This window comes from Podarcis cretensis, assembly GCF_951804945.1.
Source record: "Podarcis cretensis genome assembly, chromosome: 9".
Classification (NCBI taxonomy): domain Eukaryota; kingdom Metazoa; phylum Chordata; class Lepidosauria; order Squamata; family Lacertidae; genus Podarcis; species Podarcis cretensis.
In genome coordinates, this window is record NC_137178.1 from 76,495,525 (window position 1) to 76,520,484 (window position 24,960).

Consider the following 24,960-nt stretch of genomic DNA (forward strand, 5'->3'; position numbering starts at 1 on the left):
ATACGAGGAAGTCACTTAACAATGTTAATAAGTTCGGTTTGAATACGGTTGAGATTCATGTTTGTTTGTTTGTTTGTTTGTTTAAAAAACATTTTGGAAAACCAATAAAAAAAAATTTTTTTTGGGGGGGGGGGGGAGTAAACCTGCACACTAAACCTTAAGAAAAACTGGAATGCAAAATTTCTCTATAGATCTCAAACCTAGAGACACACCTAGAAACCCTCCTGTTCCAATAGCACTTTCAAGTGTCCTCCCCCATTCACAAAAATAAATGCAACCCTAAACAACATCCTTCTTCTGTCTAGCTACACACACACACACACACACAAACACAAAAAAAAAATACAGTTCTGAGCATGCAAAGGTGGCCCTACTAGGCCAACACTGAGAATTCTTGATAGCCTTCATAATGGACAGGAGTCTGCAGGCAGCCCATTCAGTCACATGTTTTTCCTGCTTCAAAACTCAGGGGCGGGACATCTTTGACAGAGCTACATTTTGGGGTTAGGGTTAGCCGAGTACTGCAGAGACCCCATTGGCCAGAGAATGGGAGATAGGCAGGAATGTTTGCAGAGCTTCTGAGAGTTCAAATAAAAGTATAAAATGTGTGTAGCACAGGAAATAGCTTTGAGATTTTTGGGGGGAGGGAAGGGGGTAAAAAAAATATTGTTTGGCATTCTCTATAGGAGGGCTGGGCCCCAAAAGCCTTAGTAGGCCAGCCTCCACTCTATAAGAGTGTAAAAGAAATTAGCACTCAAGGGACTGGAGCAGGAAAAGAGACAGGAACTTCATGCAGACACACTCCCAGCAACTAGGTCTCTGGCTTCCCTGCCCTTTTATGCCTGCAGAAAAAGAGTATTGTACTACTTGCCCCTGCAGGAAGCTAAGGGGAAGCAGGATCTGTTGGAGAGTTAATGCTGTGAGCCTTCCATCGCACATTCAGCCTGTATATGCGTGTAAATAAGCCTATTATCACAGAAATGCCCCCAGTCTCCAGTGACCGTCATTAGAAGGGAACCAAAAAAGGCATGCACTGGGGTTCCATAAATTCTCCTTGGCTGGAGAGTGTGGTGTGCGTAACAATACAGAAATGTGCACACTCAGGGTTGAATAACAGTGCTCACCTGACCTCTGGCCGGCTGCATTGCTGTTGCCTGCCTGGATGTAGAGTGAGAGAGGTTGGCACAGTGGAAATGCCCAAGTGTAGCCAATCCCCACAGGAGGTCAAGTGCCCCCCCACTGTCCACCGCTAGAAACGTGCACATACACAAAATAATACCATAACGTTTGGAATCTGGTTTACAATACAGTGCTACCTTGGGTTACAGACGCTTCAGGTTACAGACGCTTCAGGTTACAGACCCTGCTAACCCAGAAATAGTACCTCGGGTTAAGATCTTTGCTTCAGAATGAGAACAGAAATTGCGTGGCGGTGGTGCGGCAGCAGCGGGAGGCCTCATTAGCTAAAGTGGTGCTTCAGGTTAAGAACAGTTTCAGGTTAAGAACCGACCTCCAGAACGAATTAAGTTCTTAACCCGAGGTACCACTGTATTAAAATTTGGAATCTGCAATATTAGTTACATTTTTAAAAGAGTGGATTTTACTTGGTTCTTTAAAACGAAGCAAGAGCAGACCTCCTTTATACTGCAGAAATGGCCAAAGAAACACAACCCTGCAGAAGAATGCGACTCACTGAAAGAAAGAAAAATACTTTCACGGCTAAGCAGAAACCTATGACGTGGAAATAACAGAAATCATTATGATGGGTTTCCCTAGTAAAATCCTACTGTAAATTACAGCAGCCTGGCACAATAAACTGATAGAAAAATGTCTCCTTGTTACTGTCTCTGAATCAGCAACCAATGCAGTGCAGTGAAGCATTGACCGCTATAACCTACCTACTAGTGGCCCAATACTAATTTGAAACGACAGCCGAGAGCAACTGCTTACAACTTTCTTAGCTTCTCCAACTAATTGGTAACCTTTCACCTTATCCCATATTAGTAGCTGGAGGAACCACTCCTAGCTAAGCGGGCAGGTCAAGTCAAAGTCCAATGGCTAAGGCTTCAAGCATGGGACTTTCTTCCTCCAATTTTCTTTCTCACACCTAAAGATCAGGTCACTGGGCCCTAGATCTGCACTTTGATCAGGGCTCAGAATGATTTGTTTACCTTGTAAATTAGCCCAGTCAAATGTGCTTGAACTGTGAAGTATCATTTTCCTCCAGACTTTAAAGTTTGCAAAAAGAAATACTGTTATCATTTAACAGTGATCTTGCATTTCTGCAAAGTTGACAACATTAGTAATGCAACCCTGATGAACTTTTAAAGCACAGATTCTGGGAATAGATGAGATTTTGCCGTTTCCAGTGTTCGTGTTAATGCTGCGATTTTTAGAACCAGCCTCATGCAACACGGTTCCATGGTTTAATGCACAGAAGTTTCAATATCTCACTCTCTTGGGTGTTTCAACCTGTCTCAGCAAATTTCCACAACAAAGGAAGTTGAGAAAATAATTTACAAGCATTTACTGGTTTTTTGTTTTTTTAAAAAGGATTTTTGGAGCAGGTCCAACTGAAAATATTCCAAGATACCCTTGGAAACCAAATGGTGCAAGTAGATCCTAAGGAAAAAAGAAAATTGTAAGAAAATATCAATTAATTAGGTACAGTGACAAAGCCTACTTTCTGACTTAGACCAATGGTGCCCCCTTGAGCGTCTCTGATTCAGCACTCTACTGGAGTTCCTTAAAGGGCAGTTATCCTGGGTGTTATTTCTAAATACACTTCCCCAAATTCCTTTGACATTTAAAGTAGTAAAAAGGCAATTCTCTTGAATTTATCATTCATGCCTCCCCCATGGTCTAGACTTGCATGGCTACTAAACTACACCTGCATCATCTATGATTTGTTCAGGTTCTGCAATATTTGATGCCACCTGGGTCTGGAAAAGTGAACCCAAAGTTCTTTAAGTTTGGCTCTCTCTTTCTGACCTTGGAGAGGGAGATCTCTCCTTTTGCCTCAGAGGATTTAAGATCGCAGGGCTAATGTATTAAATTGTACAATCTTTGCAACTGTATTTTAATAACAGTGAATTGTATAAGATACAAATATTAGAAATAAAATAGTACATTTCCTAGTGTCATCTTTTGAGACATATGTCTCTGGATGCTAGTAATTAGGACTTGCGGGGGGGGGGGGAGTGCTGATTCGCTGAGGTCCTGCTTTCGGGCTTCCCAAGAGGCAACTAGTTGGCCACTGTGAGAACTTGATGGGCCATTGGTTTGCTCCTGCAGGGCTCCCCTTTTTGGGAAGGAAAGATGTGCATTATTTAACACAATTATTAAGGTCATGGTGGCAAGTAGGGTTAGTAATACTTATACTGTATTTTTCCGTATATAAGATGCCCCCATGTGTAAGAAAACCCCTATTTTTTTGAAACCAAAATTAAGGAATCAATATTTTAAACATCAAACAGAACAACTTTTATATTTTATTAACTATTCAAAGCACTGGCACTGGCGTAGCAATCCCTGCTGGTGCCTGGGGCACTGGGGGGGGCCCAGCAGCAGAGTGTGCCCCACCAACACCCAAGATCACCCAAATTTGGGCACCCGGGAGCGACAGTATCTCCAGCACTCCAGGGTTTCTGGCAACTTCTTCACAGCAGCCATGGAAAGGGACGTAGTGCAGGGTTTTTTTTTAACCCCTATGCATTCCCCATCCATGTATAAGACGACCCCCAATTTTTGACTTTTTTTTTTAGCAAAAAACATTGTCTTATACATGGGAAAATGTAGTAATTAACAAAATATAATGTTGCATACATTGCAATCTCTTCTGTTCCAGCAGAACGGCTGCTGTGTTCAACACTTGCTCAGTCAATGAGGAGCAGGGAAAAGCACACAGCCAGTAAATGCAAAAACAGGGTAAAACCCACAGACAGCCCATTTTAGACAACCTCATTTTAGTTGGTATGTATTTTGAGATGCTTTTTATTCATAATATTTTATCAATTATTATCCAATGTGTTGACTTCATTTTCTTTTATCCAGCAAAAATATTATATTACCGGTATATAAAAAAGGAAGCCCATTCAATTACTTTGCTTCCTTTAAATATTTATTGACATTATTTTCTTCTTTTTAAAAAAGAACCTCTAAAAACCAATGAGGGATTAGTAATTACATTGACAATAAGTTCTAAAATTGAATCTTTAGGCTGCTTAAATGTACAAAATATACCTTATATGCAAATCTCCTAGTCCTAATACACAATGCAGTGCATTATCAAATAAGATATGTATTTTTTGAGTAAATTTGTGCTCCCAGGTATTGAAACTAGTTATGTCTTTCTTCAGTTTTGGACGACATTTGTACTGCACTTGCCATCAATTTTATTGTTCAAATCAATTTGTCTCCACTGATGGAAGATAATTGCAAAGTAAACAAATTATCAATGCTCCATTGAAGTTCATTCAGTATGAGATGAGAAGATTTCCCTCTGCTTCTACAAAACAATGATTGATGGCAAAGAATTGCAAAGTTTTCCCCAGGTCATTAGCTTTACTCAATTTGTATTTGCTATGATAAAGGCTGCTTTGAGGATTTGAAGAATAAGAAGAAGAATAACGAAAAGCAGAGTAACAATTTCTAAAACAAAACAAGCTTGCTTCCAATCTGAAAGGTTTATATGCTGCAGTTCAGGAACCTAAACTTATTTCTATTTTAGAAATGGTTAATAGAAGTGGGTTAATAGAACTGAATAGAAATGCAAAGAAAATGCCTTTCTTCTTGGGAGGTGGCGGCTGGGGTGGGTGGGAGAGAGAGGCTTTTGAGCTTCAAGTTAAAGCCCAGTTACAAGCATGCAAGTCAGTTATTCTCAGAACCTTCCAGGTAAGTGCATGCAGAATCTCTGCCTTTATGCTAATTTCACCCAACATTATATAATAAAAAAAAACCTCCCTTGGTAATAGCATCCGCATTTGGCAACACCATTATACTGTTATTTGCACGTGAAACCCTATTATGATTATCCTGTTGCTGCTCTCCCTGTTTGCCTCCCAGAAAAATCCCAACTTAATCTATTCAAGATGGGCAGCTTGCTTTGCCTGGGAGTGTTGGAGCAGGAGGGGGCACCTCCCCCCCCCACTTCTCATGGCCTTTGGCTTTCCTGGAGTGCCTCCTTCTGGCCCCTTCAGGCCACATGTTGGGGCCACATGGACCTGCTCCCTCCCTTCTAGCTGACCTGTCTGCTTCCATGCCTGAGAAAACCCCGTCCATATGTGCTTTCTTGCAACCTGAAGAGGCTCAAATGTTTCTGTGCATTTTCTCACTCAGCCAGAGAGAGGTGTGCGCAAGTTTGCATTGCGTTTATTTATTATATGGTTTTATTTTCAGGAAGCTGGCTTGTATGTCATCCAGATGGCCTTTCTCAAGCTAGCACTCTTTCATCAGGGGATTTGCATTTCCTGAGCATTCAAAACAGCAACGTTTAGTGAGAGGGAAATCCCCATATTTTTGAGGTTTTTGAAGACTTTGGTGATTTTTGAAGCTTTTCCAAAGTCCGTGCTTCGCAAGACGAAAAAATCGCAAGACGAAAAAATCGCAAGATGAAAAAACTCACAGAACGAATTAATTTCATCTTGCGAGGCACCACTGTATTTGCTTCCCTGTCCTTGTGGGATGTGCTCTGACACAAACTGTTGGGCGGCTGGTGGGTATCAAAAACTACCAAAAGCGCTTTCCTCAGTAGTTCCATCTGAATTAAATAACAAGAGGAGGAGACAATGGCATCAAAATTAAAGCTTCAGAAAACCCAGGATGGAGAAACCATTCATAAGCGCTCTTTGGGCTCGGTCAGTCAACCAGCTACAAGCGCACCTAACAGTTGCCTCGTCCATCCCACATTTTACCAGCTTCTTCACAAGAATATCACTGGGGACTTCTCTGAAATCAAGATACAGTGGTACCTCGCAAGACGAAATTAATTCATTCTGCGAGTTTTTCGTCTTGCGATTTTTTTCGTCTTGCGAAGCACGGATTTTGGAAAAGCTTCAAAAATCACCAAAGTCTTCAAAAACCTCAAAAAAGGCTACCACACCATGGGCTATGAGTTGCTCCTCGAAGTCAAGTCGCAACTGCACCCCCTGAATGCACGGTTTTAAGAAAAAGGAAACAAACTTGCAAGACGTTTTCATCTTGCGAAGCAAGCCCATAGGGAAATCCGTCTTGTGAAGCAACTCAAAAAACGAAAAACTATTTCATCTTGCGAGTTTTTCATCTTACGAGGCATTCGTCTTGCGAGGTACCACTGTACACTACATCCATCCACAGGATTCCCCTGATCCACCAAGCTTGTAACTCTATCAAAAAAAGAAATGAGATTCATCTAGCATGACTTGTTTTTGAGAAACGCATGCTGGATCTTCGTTTCAGCAAGAGCATGATGTCCTTTTCAGTCTGAAAGAATCCGGCTACCCCATTTAAGTCATTGCCGGCTTAAATGAGGATCTCTTCTTTCACACTTTTCAAAGGCCTACATGAAAACCAATGTAGACGTTAAGTGATATTTTTTAAGAAACCATTTCAGATGGGGAAATTAATGTATCAAGTTAAGTAGAAGTAATGTGTATAGAAGAAAAGGCTTTTCCAATTTTTCCTAAAGGGTGTTTTCACTCACAGTAATGAATGTGTTAAGACATGTATGAAAATGCATTAAAGGATCACAAAGATTTCTCTTCAGGTACTTTAGGGTCCTAATAAATAATAAATCTGATGATTAACAACAATGGCACAAGGGAAGCACAGTACTAGGGAATATTAACCGCTACATCCAGCTTTAAGAGCATACTAATTTTAATATTTTCTTTGTATTTTGAAATAAAGGAAATGCAGGGAGGGGGAAAGCAAGGCAATGTTATATTCACAATGGAATCAGATTCAAATACTTCTGTTATCATCAAAAGTAGAGCTGGAAATGCAATTTACTGCTAGTGTGCTCAGATGAAGAGTGCGACATAGAACAGTTTAGTGATGTTTAAGCAGCCACAAAGGTTTGTGTTGATCAAGAGAGCTGAAGTAAGACCACCACCAGGGTTTTTCTCTCGGCTGGACAGACTGCCCTCCATCATCTCTTGGTTCTGGTCGGGCATGTTGAGCGTGAGGGTCAAAGTGTTCCAGTGGGTCATAATGCTCATATGCTGTGCCCATGGCCCCATGGCCAATTCGAGGGGGCTTACTAAGGAGGGGTCGCAAGACAAAGTCCACCCTTCCAGCCTTGGTCATCTTGGCAGGCAAAGTCACTTTCTTCAGGACTTTACTGTAGCCACGAGCTTGAGCACTGACAACATATGTACCAGGAGGCAGCAGTCTCCAGTAGTCTCCACCGGCAGCTAAAGGAAACAAATGTCTTGTTTTAAATTTTCAAACATTATGGAATGATACTTCCACATATGCATATTCATCGGTCTATTTCAGTAGTATAGGATTTATTGAAAGTGAGGTGCTCTGGAGATGGTATAAGGTAGTCGTAGACTAGGATTGAGGGGACCCAGCTTTAAGCCCCCACTCTGGTTCTTCCTGCCTATGTGCAGAATCTTATATTTGTCCCTGTTGAAATTCATATCTCAGTTCTAGTTTGAAGCCATCCTCATTTAACTTTCCTGTCACTATTAGACCTTTATAGTAGTTTGAGACCAAGACTGGAGAACCAGAGACAGGGATGCTTCTTTCCATGTTATTCTCACACAGGCCTGGGGAACAATGTGGCCCCCAAAATATTGTTGCCCTACAATCAGGGGCAGCCCATCCTACTTTGCCACCCCAAAGTTTCACCTACTGGTGTCAAGACTTCCACAAGAGTTCTGTGAGTTCTGCTGTGGTGGCAGGGACAGATGGACCCCCCCACACACACACACACAGATTCCATTGCCTGAAGCAACTACAATTTCCATCGGCCCTAGTCAGCATGGCCAATGGTCAGAGCTGATGGAAACTGCAATCCAACATCTGGAGAGCATCACAGTGGCTTTTCCCTTGTTTTGATCTTTCCTTTGATACAGTGGTACCTCGGTTTAAGAACAGCCCTGTTTACGAACTATTCGGTTTACGAACTCCACAAAACCAGAAGTAGTGTCCCAGTTTGCGAACTTTACCTCAGTCTAAGAATGGAAGCTGAACGGTGGAAGGGCACTGGTGGTGGGAGGCCTCATTAGGGAAAGCACGCTTCAGTTTAAGAACGGTTTCGGTTTAAGAACGGACTTCCAGAACAGATTAAGTTCGTAAACCAAGGAACCACTGTATTTTGATAGTTTAATTTATTAATTACAATTAATGTCCAAGTTGTTTTATTGCTTTTGGATTTTGTAAATTGACTTGAAGGTAAAGAAATTGTTGCATAAGTGAATCAATTAATAAAATATTACTGTATTCGAAATGAAAAAAGAATATTGTGATATTCAGATGAACCCCACCTCAAAGTTTCAGGCCTTAATTTGCTTCTCCATCCAATTCTATTACCTGCAAGTGTATCATGACGGATGCCTTTGACCGAAATTCGGGCATTCTTTATCGGGTTTCCAAATTTGTCAGATACAATTCCTTTTATTCCACGATGAGCCTACAAAGAAAGAGACAGCAATTTTAACAGGTGGTAATAAAGTAACTTATTGTATCTATTCCTCACTAGCGCCATTAAAACCTGCATGTGTAGTGAGAGTTTAATGGCATTTTACCTCTGTGGTTGTTCGTGGTTTTTATTTTATGGTTTTAATTGTATGGTGTGAAACAGGGTTGTGTTATCATCCCAACTCTCTTTAGCATATTCTTTTGCCTTCAGCTCAACTGAAGACAGTGTGGACTTTCATTTGAGGAGCAATGGGGGTCTGTTCAAACAGTCATGACCCACACCAAGACAAAAGTCCTTATCCAAGAGGTCTTGTTTGCAAATGACACAGCCTTGACAGCGCTCTCTGAGGAAGCTCTACAGAGACTCATCAACCATTTCCCCAAGTCTTTGGGGAGTTCAGCATTACCACCAGCCTGGCAAAGACCAACATCCTGGGTCAGGACATCGCCAGGACCCCACACATCAGCACTGTTGACCGCACACGGTAGACAATTTTGTCTACATAGGCTCCATCATAACCAACAGCTGGACAAGCATATTGGCAAGGCAGCTCTGGTAATGGCTCACCTCTCCAAAAGGGTATGGGAGAATGTGATGCCTATATCCAATAACAAGATGAAGGTCAATCAGGCTTGTGTGTTGAGCATGCTGCTTTATGTAGGCAACTTACAACTGTTAGGAGTGAGATCTCATGCACTACGTCTAGAAGATTTTGGGCATTACATGGCAGGACAGAGTCTTAAAGATGTGCTCTCTTGAGGCCACATTCCCCGTATGTTCACCCTTCTGTCTCGGCGACGTCTACACTGGCTTGGTCATATTCACAGAATGGAAGATGATAGGATGTGATCTGCAGGGAGCTGGCTTCAGGCACCAGGCCCATTGGCAGACCAACTCTGTGTTACTCCTGCCCGGAAGCCTATGTCCCCACTTGTGGAAGGATGTGTGGATCCAGAATTGGGCTCCACAATCACTTACGGACTCATTGTTAAAACCATGTTTATGGAAGACAATCTTACTCGGCTACGGGGGATCGCCAAAGAAGAAGACAGAGATGTCTGCAAACATGACATGAAGGTTGGCAACATCACCTCTACCATGTGGGAATCCCTTGCAGACAACCACAGTGCCTAGAGACAGACACTCATGTTGTGCAGTGACCAGAGGAGGAATGACCTCTGGGAGGCGTGAAGAAATGCCATCATGCACCTGTAGCAACACTTCTGGATGCTTTCATCTGCTCCAGCTGCAACAAAACATGTCTCTCCCACACTGGTGTCTGCAGCCACAGCAGGCACTCTAGAGTGACTTTGTCAGGCCTGCAGGGGAATGTATATTCAACCCAGGACTGAGTAAAACCAACTGATCAGCCCCATCAACCTTGTTTGAAACTACAAATAAAGTGGCTGTTGTCTGCAAGAGAGAGTGTATTCCAATCATGTCCATGTTTCCCCATCTTCTTGACATGAAGTAGATGTGAAGACAGAAAAGTGCAGGACAGAATTAACTGAATTTTCATCAGGTTTTGATGATGGGTGCAACTTCTTCAATGTTACAAATTCATTAGTTATTCACACTCCCCCAATCTTCTACGGTTTTATGAAAAATTGTGTACTTAAAAAAATAGTAACTGTGTTTGGTTGTTACCTTCAAAATATTTCGAGTATGAAACATTTTTGTAAATAGCCTGTAAATAGCTCATGTTTCTAATTTTTACTTCGCTATAGAGTTAATTGCTGCTTATTGAACAAAGAAGAGATGTTGGTGAGTAAGGCTTTCCCCCCGAGGGGTTTCCACAGAGCAGAGAGTGGATTTCCATCTACAGTAGTGCCTCGCAAGATGAAAAGAATCCGTTCCGCGATTCTCTTTGTCTAGCTGTTTTTTTGTCTTGCGAAGCAAGCCCATTGACGGCTTAGCGGATTAGCGCTATTAGCGGATTAGCGGCTTTTAGCGGCTTTTAGCGGCTTATCAGCTTAGTGGATAAGCAGATAAGCAGCTTAGCGGCTTAGAAAAAGGGGGGGAAAGGGAAAAAAAGATGGAAAAACTCGCAAGACATTTCGTCTTGCGAAGCAAGCCCATAGGGAAATTCATTTTGCGAAGCGCCTCCAAAACGGAAAACCCTTTCGTCTAGCGGGTTTTTCGTCTTGCGAGGCATTCGTCTTGCGGGACACCACTGTATTGCTGTGAGATCCATCAATCTACATTTCTGTTTCGGGCGAAACTTTATGAGATGGCACAATACCATCTACTGAACTTGAAAAAGGTGGTTGAGCCCAGGAATGTTTAGGATTGATTATCATGTGAAGATTTATCTACCATGCACAGAGTGGCCCTTTTTGCAATGACTGGGGAGCAGGGGCAGAATGAGGCAAAGGTTTTGACTGAGAGGACCCTCGGTTGTTCAGGAAATTTCCTTGGTTTAATGCTTCCCTGTGCGGTATATTCAGGGCTCCTCCCAGCAGTGGCGAAGCCGCATGCTCCACTACCGGGGGTGGAGAGCAGGCGGGGACATGGCTAGCGCCCCAGGGGCATGATGTGCATCCCGGGGGCATAGCACACCATCCGCAGAAGTGTGACATGCCACCTGCGAGGGTGTGGTGCGTGTTCTGGGGGCATGGCTCCTGGGGCGTGGGGGGTGCGTGGCACGTGTCCAGGGGGGCCGCTGTGACACCACCCTACCAGAATAGTGGCGCCGGGGGTGGTTTGCTCCCTCCGCACTCCCGTTCCTCTGCCAGACTTTACTGGGTGAGGTCAGTGTTTTGTTACAATGGCCTATGGCTAAACACAATCAAAGTGACTTGACTCTGTCATCTCTATTAGGGGCTCATTTATTCGCAGGCCCTTTTGTCTCGAGTGAGTCCCATTTGGATTCTCTAAAGCAGATCAGCTGTAAAATAAAAATAAATTTATGGGTCTGGACTGGACTTTGTATTGAAAGATGATACTGCAAATAAAACAGGGATGCTTAATGAGGAGTAACTTAATGCCCGTGAAGGGAAATGGGCATATTCCTAACTACTTTAAATCCCTATTATGACCAGGCTCCTCAGAACAATACACAACAGATACCTGCTAATGACCTGGAAAGGGATGTCTAGTTGCTCCTAATTTTGCAGCCATTTATTGTTCTGGTAGACTTGCCAGGCCACTGATCTAAGAGAGCATTTGCTTCAAAAACTTAAGCTGCAGCCTCCCCAATAAGGGTTTCAAGAATGTCTGTTCTGAAGTGCCCTGCACAAAAATGACTGTAAAAATGATATTTGAATTCAGTGCTTTTCTTCTAGAAAAAAGGTGCCTGTACCCTTCAGCACATCCACGAAAATACACTGTCTGCACTACACATTAGAATCAAAGAATTGTAGAGCTCAGCCGCTTCTCCTCACTTCTGTGGCAGCAACGGCGATGGATGCTCCTGGCTGTGCCCCTTGAATTCTGCTACCCGAGGCAGCTGCCTCAGTTTGCTTCATGGACAGGCCGGCCCTGCCCAGGATGAACAGAATGAAAAATGAGCACACGTAACTGGCTTGACAGCAGGAATTTGGACACTGCTTGCCCTCGGTCTTCAGCTATAATCTCAAATAAGGGAGGAAGTTACATCAGAGTTATCTGTGGACTGCTACTTGCAGCCCATTTGTGGAAAAGTCAGCTGGGTCCCTTGAGTCAAATCGTGTCACAAATCATCCTTGGTGAGCAGCTCAGTAAAAGGAAGGAGAAAGAAAGGAGTCACAAGAAACTCTACCATTTCTATGAACTTCAGAAGAGCTTCTTTGTTTTGCTGCCAGAGTGAATACAGTTCTTCTTCCAGGGGAAACTTCTCGCAACCAAGCTCCACCGTAACTTCGAAACAGTTTGTGTGAAGGTAATTAAAATCTGCCATTCCTTGAAAAGAGGAAGATTGGAAGGTTCATCAGTGATGGTATTTGATGGGGGCATTTTGATACGACACTAAAGCAACTTGGAGCCTCCCAGGGTTTAGTTCTATAATAATAATAATAATAATAATAATAATAATAATAATAATAATAATTTATTATTATTTATACCCCGCCCATCTGGCTGGGTTTCCCCAGCCACTCTGGGCGGCTTCCAACTGAATATTAAAAACAATACAGCATCAGACATTAAAAACTTCCCTAAACAGGGCCACCTCTTTTAAAAGTAAAATAGTTGTTTATTGCCTTGACATCTGCTGGGAGGGCGTTCCACAGGGCAGGCGCCACCACCGAGAAGGCCCTCTGCCTGGTTCCCTGTAACCTCACTTCTCGCAGTGCTGGACCTCAGTGTCTGGGCAGAACGATGGGGGTGGAGACACTCCTTCAGGTATACTGGACCGAGGCCGTTTAGGGCTTTAAAGGTCAGCACCAACACTTTGAATTGTGCTCGGAAACATACTGGGAGCCAATGAAGATCTTTCAGGACCAGTGTTATGTGGTCATGGTGGCCACTCCCAGTCACCAGTCTAGCTGCCGCATTGTGTGAATGTGGAACAGAAAACGGGAGATTATTTTTGGAACAGAATCACATTCTAATCAATGTAGATTCACATAGTCATGTGAAATGCGAATATGACTTAAGTAGGGATTTGGAGTTCAACTCTGGAAAATTTGGGAGGAATTATGGCCATCTGCCATGGACGCTTTAGTTGAGATTCCTGCCTTGCAGGGGGTTGGACTAGATGATCCTTGGGGTCCCTTCCAACTTGATCATTCTATACCTCTGTGAGTTCATTCTGTTCTGCCAAAACTCTGGAATGGATTTGTATCATCTGGAATAGATCCCACAATCCACTGTGGTTATCTCTGTGCCAAGTGGGTAGCAGTCTCACCGCTTCCTGGTACACAGGAGGTCTCACTGACCAGTGGCATAGCGTGGGGGGTGCAGGGGGGGCCGGGCGCACCGGGCGCAACATCTGGGGGGGCGTTCGCACTCGCAGCTCTCTGCCCCTACCTGGCTCACTCACTCTCTCTCACTGCTGTGCGAATCCAATTCGAGCCGCCGGGTTGCCGCCCACTGTGGAGGGGGGGCGCCAGGCGTGCGGGTTAGGGGGCGCAAATTACTTGCCTTGCCCCGGGTGCTGACAACCCACGCTACGCCACTGTCACTGACGGTGGGGGAGAGACCACTTCCAGCAGTGGCGTAGCGTGGGGGGTGCAGGGGGGGCCGGCCGCACCGGGCACAACATCTGGGGTTAGGGCAAATCCACGGGTTAGGGGGCGCAAATCCACGGGTTAGGGGGCGCAAATTACTTGCCTTGCCCCGGGTGCTGACAACCCATGCTACGCCACTGACTTCCAGGCTCTACTAGGACTTCTTCAGTCCATTCCAAATGCCCAGTTCCCTATTCAGATAGTCATGTCTCAACATGGGAGGTGGGTCCAGTGTAGCTTGAAATCGCCTGGTTCACTCGCACTTTTCTCTTGTCTCATTAGCCGTTCTAGAAACAGATGCCTGAAGAACAACGATTCCTCAGAAACCTTCCCATTCACCCACAGTATCAGCCAGAGAAAGAGCCTATTGTCTGGCTCCTGTCCCTGGCAAAGCATTTCCCCTACATTCTCCCCTTAGGGATGCCATGCTACGTTTTTGTTAGGGTGAATTGCTGGAGCAGTCAGTCTTCAGTGTTCGGCTCCCTCGTCAAGATTAGAGCTCTTAGGAGGTGCACGGATGCACTTTGTCTCTAGTGCGCATGCAGGTAAACATCTCTGCGTGAAAAATACAGCACAGCCTGCCATTTCTGCCTGACTGTTTTTAAGGAAAGGGCTGGTGTTGTGATGTTCTTGTTGTTATTATCTGTATGTTTTAATATATCTTTTATATGTGTGTGTTTATATGTCTGTGTGTTTAATCAGTGCTTTGTTTTCTAGAAAAATAGGTGCCAGTACTCACTATGAAGCTGTTACAGTAAGCGTCACACTTTTTAACAACAACAACAAGGTGCCAGTACTGTGTACCCTCAAGTACCCCCTGAAAAAAGCACTGTTTTAAATACTAATGAGTGTTTAATTGCTTTTAATTTTATTTTTTTCTATGCTTTTAGCTGTTTCTGTTTTATCCATAAGCCACCTTGGATCTCTTTATAGAAAAGAGGCAGGATATAAACATTGTTATTGTTATTGTTGTTGTTGTTGTTTCACACTGTACAGTTGCTAAGATATTTTGAACTATCCATAACAGATTGTGGGGCAATTATGTGTCCACAGCATTTCTCTGCTTCCAGTGAATCACACTTTTGGCTCTAAATTCAGCAGAGGACAGATTACTGCAAAACAAGCGAATAAAGCAGGTAGTGTTGTGTCTTGTCAACAGTGTGAAGTACGTAATTCTTGGTAAGATAAAAACACATCACCGTTTCCATCTGTGAAATGCTGGCAGATATATCATTCTCTCCCTTTTAATACATTTGGTTTGATGGATCACAAATTAGCCAAGCCTACATTAGAGGCAGTGTGGTGTAGCAGTTAGAGTATTAGACTAGGACTTGGGAGGCTAGTCCTTAGGACTAATCTATACTGGTGAGCATTATAAATGCAGTATAAAAATGCGACACCAGCAGCCAATGGGAAATTGCATTGACAGATATAACTTTTTTTCTTAGCGTTTTTTTTTAATCAGTGTTGATCCAGCCTTAGATTCAAATCCCCACATGAGGCTCGCTGGGTAACCTGAGCCAGTCACTTCCTCTCAGCCTAACCTACCTCACAGGGTTCTTGTTGTGGGGATTAAATGAGGAGCAGGAGAGCCACCTTGGGCTCCTTGGAGGAGAAAGTGGGATAGAAATGAAATAAATAACAAATCAGCACCCTTAGCCAAAGTTTCTCTTTCTCAACTCGCAATAGCTCCATTGACATACTACGATGACACTGACCCATGGAATTCTAAGAATTGCCATAATATGTGAAAATATTGTATGAATTGTCCATCTTAAGAGTCTATTTCATAGAATATTAGAATTGGAAGGGATCCAAGTGTGATCTAGTCCAACCCCTTGCATTGCAGGAATATCAGCTAAAGCCATCCAACCTATAAAAGCCTCCAAGGATGGAGAGTCCGCCACCTCTTGTGGGAGTCTCTTTCACTGCTGAACAGTTCTTACTGTCAGAAAGTTCTTCCTGATGTTTAGATGGAATCTCCTTTCTTGTAACCATTGATTCAGATCCTACCCTCTGGAACAGGAGAAAGCAAGCATGCTCCCTTTTCCATGTGACAGCCCTTTAGATATCTGAAGATAGCTATCATATCTCCTCTCAGTCTCCCCTTCTCCAGGCTAAACATACCCAGCTCCTTCAAGCGCTCCTTGTAAGGCTTAGTTGCCAGAGCCTTGATCATCTTGGTTGCCCTCCTCTGCACACATTCCAGCTTGTCAACATCCTTCTTAAATTGTGGTGCCCAGAATTGGGCACAGTATTCCCAGGTGTGGTCTGACCAAAGCAGAATAGAGTGGGACCATGACTTCCCCTGATCTGGACACTATGCTTCTGTTGGTGCAGCCTAGAATAGCATTAGCTTTTCTTGCTGCTGCATCACACTGTTAAGCTTGTGGTCCACTAAGACCCCCTAGGTCCTTTTCACATGTACAACTAGTAAGCCAGGTGTTCCCCATCTTAGATTTGTGCACCTGGTTCTTCCTGCCTAAGCGCAGAACCTTATAGTTGTCCATATTGAAATTCATTTTGTTAGCTTGTACCCAATTCTCCAATCCATCAAAGTCATTTTGAATTCTGATTCTGTCTTCTGTGGCATTAGCTACCCCTCCCAGTTTGGTGTCATCTACAAATTTGATAAGCATCCCCTCAATTCCTTCTTCCAAGAGTTGAACAACAACAGGCCCAGGACAGAACCCTGTGGCACCCCACTTGTCACTTTCTTCCAGGATTACGAGGAACCATTAATGAACACTCTTTGGATTCAGTCAGTCAACCAGCTACAAATCCACCTAACAGCTTCCTCATTCAACCCACATTTTACCAGCTTCCTCCTGAGACTATTATGGAAGACTTTGTCAAAAGCCTTACTGAAATTTCCTTTGAGAATTTAAGATTAGAAACTTCACACTTCTCGCAGAGTTATCAAATTGCTAAAGAGATGTACCTCCTGCAAAGCTGTACCACTCAGCACCATTTATGATGCCTCCTCGCTTCACAAAATTTCCACCACAACGCATTTCTGACTTGTCCGAGATGCCAGGGTGTGCATCTGCGTAGGCTTTAGACAGCAATTTGAACATCTAAAAACACAAGAGAGAGTTAAATTATTTTTATTTACTCCAAATGCTGTTTGCCTTCCAGTTGTTGAAACACACACGTTGCAAGCACATGTCCATTAAATTCCTGATGTTACCACTTGCATTTGGACATTTCAAACAGGTTGTGACCTGCACAGCAGCCCACCAGTACTGGGATATTATGGGAAACACCACCAGCCTATTCTAGTTAAATGGGCTGAAAATGTTTGGCATAACGTTTTGGCTGGCTTGCTGGTTTCTTTATTAAAATTTAGACGGAGTTTGATTGTTGGTGGGGGTACCCTCAAAGCCATTTACAAAAAGATAAAAAAAGAAAAACAAGAAAATTTTACAGTTTCTGATCCTGTATAATTTCCTATCATGTTACTTTCTGTTGCTCACTTCATTTCTTTTTCTTTTAATGAATGAAAAACAGAGAGGAAGCAGTCTAGTTTTGAACCCGATGAAATTCGTTTGTAGGTGCAACAAAGGAACCTTGATTGTAAATCTCCCTTCTGGATCCTTGTCTGTTCTGTGTGAAGTTTTTGTTGCTATTTTAATTTTACATTTGCACGCAGTGATCAGCAGAGTGAGGATTCTTGGTCATTAATTTTTTTTATTACCATATTGTCATTAATAATGATTCCACATTTGTGTCCAACCACCACTTAGAATTTGTGTGTTTTAAACTGCAGCACAATTTCTAACTGCAAATGCTTCGGGTTGTTATGCTTATTTTCATTAGTCACCTAATAAAAATATATTCTCTAGGCAACGAGCAGTGATGGTATAAAACAAAGTTTAAAAATCTCTCTTATATGTTTCCAAAGGTGTTAAATGCTCAGCATTTCTTTGAATAGATCTGGCAAGCGAAGTCACAAATGCCCATTCCAGGGCACCTCTGTTCTCTTGGCATAAATTAAAAAGGCTTATTTCAGCCCTGGTTTGATGTCAGTTGTACTAGACTGCAGATATTCTGCTAACAGCCTTTGAAAAACCTTAAGAGAAAGGCACTCAGCTGTGCATTTGCCTAGCTAAAATATTCTGGTGGTGAAGTGTCTGGAGGAGAGAAACCAGCAAATGCTATGGAGGCACAAAGAAGCACATGTGCCATGGAGATTAAGAGGGGGAGACAGCAAGGCCCAAGGACTTGTGACCGGGCAGCTGGCAGAGGGGCTGCAGCTGAGGAGCAGCTTGTGGATGAAGGGCAGACAGGCTGCAGCCGAAAGAAGAGGCAAGCCTCCCTTGGTGAAGCACATTTCACTCCAAGTTCTAGGTTAACTAATAGCAGGAACCACAGACAAAGCAGGCTGTGGGCATTAAGCTTCCCCTTGTTTATATTTTGAGGTCCACGTCACATAGAACCCAGAAGTGGCAGCAGTAAAGATGTCGGGTGTCGGGTGCTTTGCCTGGAGCCAAACTAAAATCTTGTCAACAGTTTTTGCCTTTGCACAACAACCTGAAGTGTGGGAATATGGTCATTTGTCCATAAGAGCATGGGCAAAAGTTCATTATTGCAAGAATGATTTCATAAGCAGAAAGCATTGCTTGGAGCATGATCAATGCGTGGACAGCTCATGCCATCCAATGATTGGTCCACGTAGCATAGCATGATCAAATACGTGGTCTGGTGTGAGAACATGAGACTAATGTATTGTATTGTCTTTTATCTGCTGACTGAGGCAAAGCGCTCTCCTTGAATTTGTATCTTTTCGTGGACACACAATAAAGGCTGTGCTCCAGCAGCTTCTAGAGAGAGCTGCGGCCAGACTTCTCCAACCCATTTTGGTGTGAGACTGATTATTTACGGATGGCGAGCGGGTTCTCGTCACTGAAGCAGGTGGCTCACACTCCCTTTGTTGTTGCTTCTGGGCAGTGTGTGAAGCAACTGTGGATAAGGAACAAGGCTAGATTTTTCTGGGCTCCAAAAGCCAAGGCTGACAATGGGCAATCCGGAGGGTTCCCCTCTTACTTCTTTGTGGGTCACAAATGCCTTCAGAGCTCCAATATGTCTCTAACGTTCAGAGCCATCTGGTGAGACTCTCACCCTTTTTGGGTTGGGGGCTTCACTTTCAACGTATCTCCCACTCCACTTTTATCCCCTGTTGGGCTGGGGGACACTGTGTCCTTAGCTCTCCCCTCAATACCTCTTCTTGCCTGACTAGCTCCCCTTTCAGTTGGATACCCAACACTGCAGGGTGTCAGAGAATGCCTCCCAGTCTGCTCCATGCACTGAAATGAGGCTATCAGGTCTTCATCTATGCCAGGACTCGCTAGAACTGGAAAAGTTGCCTCTGAGAAAGACAGCGTGCATTTTCCTCCTGACTGAATGACTACAGCACAATCCAACACATCTGGGATTAGGCAGCAGGACATTCAAGTTAGGTGAATCCAGTCTTGCACTGGCTCCAGCACTTGATCAAACTGTGGGAGCCCTTGACTCTATCATCAGGTGCACCAGCAGAGCCTGGTCCAAACTGACTAAATTGCAGATCATGCTTCAGAATATTTCTGGGAAATTATTTTTCCTGTATCTATTGAAATTGAAATATTGAAATACTTTATTGTCACTTGTACAACTTGTATACAGTGAGATTACAGGAGCACCCCCCACTCAGCACTCTTAGTCTTAATTCCCCTCGTTTACTGACGCACACCCACCAAACCCAAAAGTCAGTTGCCCTGTTGTTATCTTTTCATTCAGCAGCCTAACAGCCCACGGATAGAAGCTGTTCTTTACCCTGTTGGTGCGACTAATCATGCTTCTATATCTTCTGCCTGAGGGCAGGAGATCAAGAAAGTGCCGGCCAGGGTGTGAATCATCCCTGAGAATTTTCTTCACTCTCCTGAGGCAACGTTCTTCTGCTATTTCATCCAGCGGATTCACATGACAGCCCATAATATCTTGTCCTGTATTCACCACCCTCTGTAGGCACTTCCTGTCAGATGATGTCAAACCAGCGTACCACACCTACATCTACATACCTATTGTGAGATCTGCTGGAGTCAATCAATCAGATTCTGTGTTAGGAAAGAAGAACTAACTTTCCAAACAATGAGTTGTGCATCTGGACCCTTGTCTAGGACAGGGAGAATGTGTTTCTGCAGAAAAGCTAGCATTTGTAGTTTTAGAGACAGAAAGATTTGTGCTTGTGTTCTCAAGAACTGCAAGTGCCTGGGTTCCTTGTACACAGCAGGAGAGGGATGCAGCCGCTGGAAGGGACAAAGCACCCATAATAACCAGGGACAGTGAGAGCCCGTGATGCTGGTAGGAATCACAGGCCCAAAATCTATGTGAGTAAATGTGTTGTTCACACAGCACACTACTGTTTCTGGGACTGGCTATACATATCAGTCAAGGAGTCAGAAATGTGAGGAAGTTAAATAAGGGGAGCTAAACGACACCAACAATCCTCTAGCCTTTTCCCAGAAAAACAAGCCATTTTGCAGCCTGACTCGGGTAATACACTAACTAGGGAAGTTGATGAATAAGATGATTTCAGTGTCGAGACTGTCTTTGGCAAATGATGAAGACAATGGGCCGCAAGCATCACGTGACTCCAGTCTAATGCTTTCAAAAGACAGGTAATAGCACCATTAGCATTGAAAAGGCTCACAAGAAACAGGAGAGAATAGAGCTGTACTGTCTGATTCTTTGTTTGTTTGTTTGTTTGTTTGTTTGTTTGTTTGTTTGTTTGTTTGTTTGTTTTGGCAAAGATCCAGCCTTGCGAATAGTGTAAAGGGCCACTCATTAAAAACTGCACGTGCTCGACCAGAACCCCAGAGTGGATAAGGCTGCAATGCCATGCTGACTTAGGGGGAAGTAAGCACCACTGAACAAAGTCAGCCTAATCTCTAATGCATAGGATTGCTCTGTGAGTCACTTAGCTATTTTGTCTATCAAGTATATATTTGTCAGAAGAAATTGACCTTTGGGAGATAATTCATGATTTTGCAATGAAAAAAGACCATAAAAATAAAACTTTGAAGGGAATGGCATGCTTTATAAAATGTTTGCAGCCTTGTGGATCCATTAAGGTGGGGTGGTATTCAAAACATTGGTGGTATAATTCCTTTACTGAGACCAACACAAAGTTACAAGAATAACCCAAAAAAGCAAAATAATAGCAAAGAAAAAATGTGTGTGTTTTGGGGATTAGTAGACAAACACTAGCATTGCCCACGGTGCAATTTCAGAAATGTTAGAAATGTCATTTCAGAATTTGGAGAAACACTTTTCTTCCATGACTCATGAGATTGAATGTATAGGATAGGATTATGATATATGTGTGGGAAGAGACCCATATTCCAAGTCTATACTGGCCTTCCCAAAATGTTGCCTGGGACCTGAGAATCCACACAAAATATCTTGGGCTCCATCTTATAGACATCTTACCTGCTTGGTGTGATGAATCCAGATATATAATACTACATGTACGATTGCCTTAAAAGGGGTGGGGAGCATTTTATGAGATAAAAGTGAAATATTTCTCTTGTAATTCAGCAATTTAAGGCAATAAAATGCACAAGAGGAAAATGAGAAATGTGCATTTTAAAGTTCTTCAGAGGGTAAAAGCTCACTCTAATCTTAGACAAATTTACTTGGAAGGAGATCCCATAGGCTTCTAGATAAAGATGCTTTGGGAGTTGCAACCCCAAAGAAATTGAGTAAAAGGGCTTCTTCTGACAGACTAAATAAAAATGACATTACTGCCCCCTTCTGTTGCCTTTTAATTTTACTCAGAGCTGCTCTTTCAATGTTTCCTGCTGATCCTGGGGACTAAGACTTGGCGTTCCTGGGACAATGGATTCAGCCATTTTCTTCTTAAATACAATGACTCTTGTTCTAAACTGCAATGGATGTGCGTGGTGAGCCATTTAAATGCAAGCAACTGCTGTTTGTAGAACTATCACACTTTTCTTGTCAGGCAATTCTTAGCAAATTCTTTGGTCAGCCATTTTGAAAATTCACACAGGTTCGCATTATTCCGAATGGGTCTGTCATGCAATATTACCTTTTCATCGGGGGTGGGGGAAAACATTTTCTCTTCCAGGGGGTGTACAGAGTAATCGTAAGGGTAGGAAACAACCAGATCCCCCCCATGGAGACTGGCAGACAGGACAAATGGGATAGATTTGATCCACTTCATCACAGCTTTCGTCTCAGGAGCGACCTGAAGAACATTTTAAAGTGATCACATTAAGATGCATTTAATATGGCCTCATTGAGATATTGTGAATGGAAAACACAGCCTGAAGATTACCGCTGGAACATTTTAATGAAAGTGCTCTGTGTAAAGAAGGATATCACCATAGCTCATGAAATTAAGAACTGATGTCATTTTGACATGCATTACTGAAATAAGGCAGACTATGCACCAAAGGGTATTTTAGCCCCGATGATCTAAGGATATTTTAAATGTGCAGTTAGATACTATGTTAGGGGACACAGGTGGTGCTGTGGTCTAAACCACTGAGCCTAGGACTTGCCGATCAGAAGGTCGGGGGTTTGAATCCCTGCAACAGAGTGAGCTCCTGTTCCTGGGTCCCAGCTCCTGCCCACCTAGCAGTTCAAAAGCACGTCAAAGTGCAAGCAGATAAATAGGTACCGCTCCGGCGGGAAGGTAAACAGTGTTTCCATGCGCTGCTCTGGTTCACCAGAAGCAGCTCAGTCATGCTGGCCACATGACCCGGAAGCTGTACGCCGGCTCCCTCAACCAATAAAGCGAGATGAGTGCCACCACCATAGAGTCCTCCGCAACTGGACCTAACAGTCAGGGGTACCTTTACCTTTTTAGATACTATGTTAATGGCCTATAAAATAGAACATGTTTCATAAACTTTTGCAATCCATACCTTACCCCACCAGTAAGACTGTGGAACTGGAAGGTGGTCAGTACGAGCCCCTCGGATCCTTGATAGTCTGTAAGCTTCAGACGTCAAATCTGGGAAGTTCCTGTTAAGATCCAGATTCTGCGCTGTTTGTCTCCCATTTGTCCATCCATTGTAGCCAGCCCCCTGGTCAAGCAGTGAACAAAAGGATAAGCTCCACAACTCTGGTGCTACTTTGAGATGGTGAACTGAAGCACCAGAGAAAATCCAGAAGAGCCGCAATAGCAACTAACATGTAATCTAAACAAAATAGTCACAGCTAGAAGTGGGCATGCTTGCCCTGAAAATGAAGTAGAAAACTCAAGTGGTCAGTTCAGATATTGGGGTGGTTGAGGGGGCCTCCTGCCTGCACTACTTTGCCCTGGTCACTAAGGGGAGGAATTTTACCTTAGGGAGAAGCAGAGGGGAGGAGATGGGTGATGGCAATTCCAAAAGTATCTCCTTTGATTCATCTTCCTGCACATGTCTTTGAAAACTGGAGAAGACACAACATATTAATGTTGCAGGATCTTCTTCTACCTGGGATTATGGGGGGTGGAGCTTGGGTGCTACAGCCTTACAGAGCTGAAGGAACTGCTGACCACAAACTCCTGACCAAGAGGCAGTGGCGTAGCGTGGGGGGTGCAGGGGGGACGGCCGCACCAGGCGCAACATCGGGGGGGGGTGCACTTGCACTCGCAGCTCTCTGACCCTACCTGGCTCACTCACTCTCCACGGGTTAGGGGACGCAAATTACTTGCCTTGCCCCGGGTGCTGACAACCCACGCTACGCCACTGCCAGGAGGCAGAAGGATCTACACATCAGCCACCCCACACACCCCGAAATAAATTGTTCTGGATGACTCAGGTAAAAAATGCAAATCACACACTATTGCCAAGGAAAAGCAAAAGAGGTCTTTTAGTTTTTTTAAATATTGTTTTGTGAATTCATTGTTGAGACACCTTGGGCACTATTTTTTTTAGCACTATATTTTTCAAAACAAAACAAAAGTTCTGCCCAATCCCCTGCTAGGTATTGACCTCTTCTGCTGCGAGTTCATATCCATCTGGATTCATGGAAGGAAGGAGATGAATTCGAGTGTTGTTGATCAGCGTCTGGATTCTGGAATTCCCAGTAAGGTATTCAGAGCACAAATACTGGGCAAGGTAGATCAGTAATTCTTTGCCCACAACTTCATTTCCATGCATGTTGCCGATGTATTTAAACTCTGGCTTAACTGTGAAGAGATGAACCAGGATATGTTTTATCTGGCTTTCAAGATGACTTTCAAGAAACAGACCGTGAGACTTGGCTCAGTGGTCACTGTGGTTTGTGTTGCCCTTATCAAGGTGTCTGTCACAAACTGCCAAAGTAAGAACCACTGGGAGACATTTGATCTCTCCCTGCCCCAGACTGGCCTTTTCTGTGAGAATGTTCAGGGATGCAGGAGAGGATATATTGTCTGATTATATCCTTTTCCAACTTGTGTTAACAAGTTCACAATTTAGCAGAGTAACATTCCCCTTTTTAAACTTGCAGCGGATGCGTTTGCTCAGGCTCACTAAAGCCTCTATAATAACTGTTCTGGTATTTCCCCCTTATTCCCTCATAAAGGATAAGACACGACACAGTCTTCTATAAAAGTATAAAAAGGTTTACTCACACATTCTGTTCGCAATCAGATCCCAGAAGGCAGACTTAGCTTAGAAAAGTAACATATACTTGGGAACTATTCCATAAGGAGACAGTCCCTTTGTCCTCTCTTGGCTGGAAGCCAAGAGGGCATCTTTGGCTAAGCAGATGTTGCTTCTTCGATGCATGTGGAGAAAGAAAGAGAGATGGCTGCCCTGCCCTGTGCTTTTGTCGATACCTTCACAGGTGAGGCCACACCCACCTCTAGTCACTTGCAGAGGAAGTCTGTCCCAGCCCAGAAGGAAACAGGAGGTTTACCTGCTGGCTGGACAAACATTCCTCCCTATGTGTAAATATGTTCACTCTAGGAATGTTGTACTTGATTGCTCTTGTGTTTCACATCCCACATTTTCATGCCTCAAGGTGAGAGGCACAGGCGTGCCACCACCAAAGAGTTTTTTCCTGGGGTGAGTAGGCTCTGTTTCGGACAGAGCAGGTGCACCCTTGGTGCTGGCAACCCACACTACGCCACTGCTGGAGGGTGGAAATAGGATCTGGTATAAACATGCAATAAGTCAATAGTTCATTTATGGTTATTTGGCATGCTCA

At 43.6% G+C, this 24,960-nt stretch overlaps 1 protein-coding gene across 1 annotated transcript in view; it reads right to left on the reverse strand.

Annotated features, from left to right (window-relative positions):
- Positions 1-6,837: 6,837 nt before the first annotated feature.
- Positions 6,838-24,960, reverse strand: part of CPZ (carboxypeptidase Z) — a 34,134-nt gene continuing 16,011 nt past the window's right edge. The window contains exons 5-11 of the mRNA XM_079991594.1: positions 23,760-23,956; positions 22,704-22,865; positions 21,863-22,021; positions 16,715-16,850; positions 12,366-12,505; positions 8,518-8,617; positions 6,838-7,391 (exon numbers count right to left, since the gene is read on the reverse strand). Of these exons, the coding sequence (XP_079847720.1) occupies positions 7,027-7,391; positions 8,518-8,617; positions 12,366-12,505; positions 16,715-16,850; positions 21,863-22,021; positions 22,704-22,865; positions 23,760-23,956 (1,259 nt within the window). The 3' untranslated portion in view covers positions 6,838-7,026. The remainder of the gene's footprint in view (positions 7,392-8,517; positions 8,618-12,365; positions 12,506-16,714; positions 16,851-21,862; positions 22,022-22,703; positions 22,866-23,759; positions 23,957-24,960) is intronic.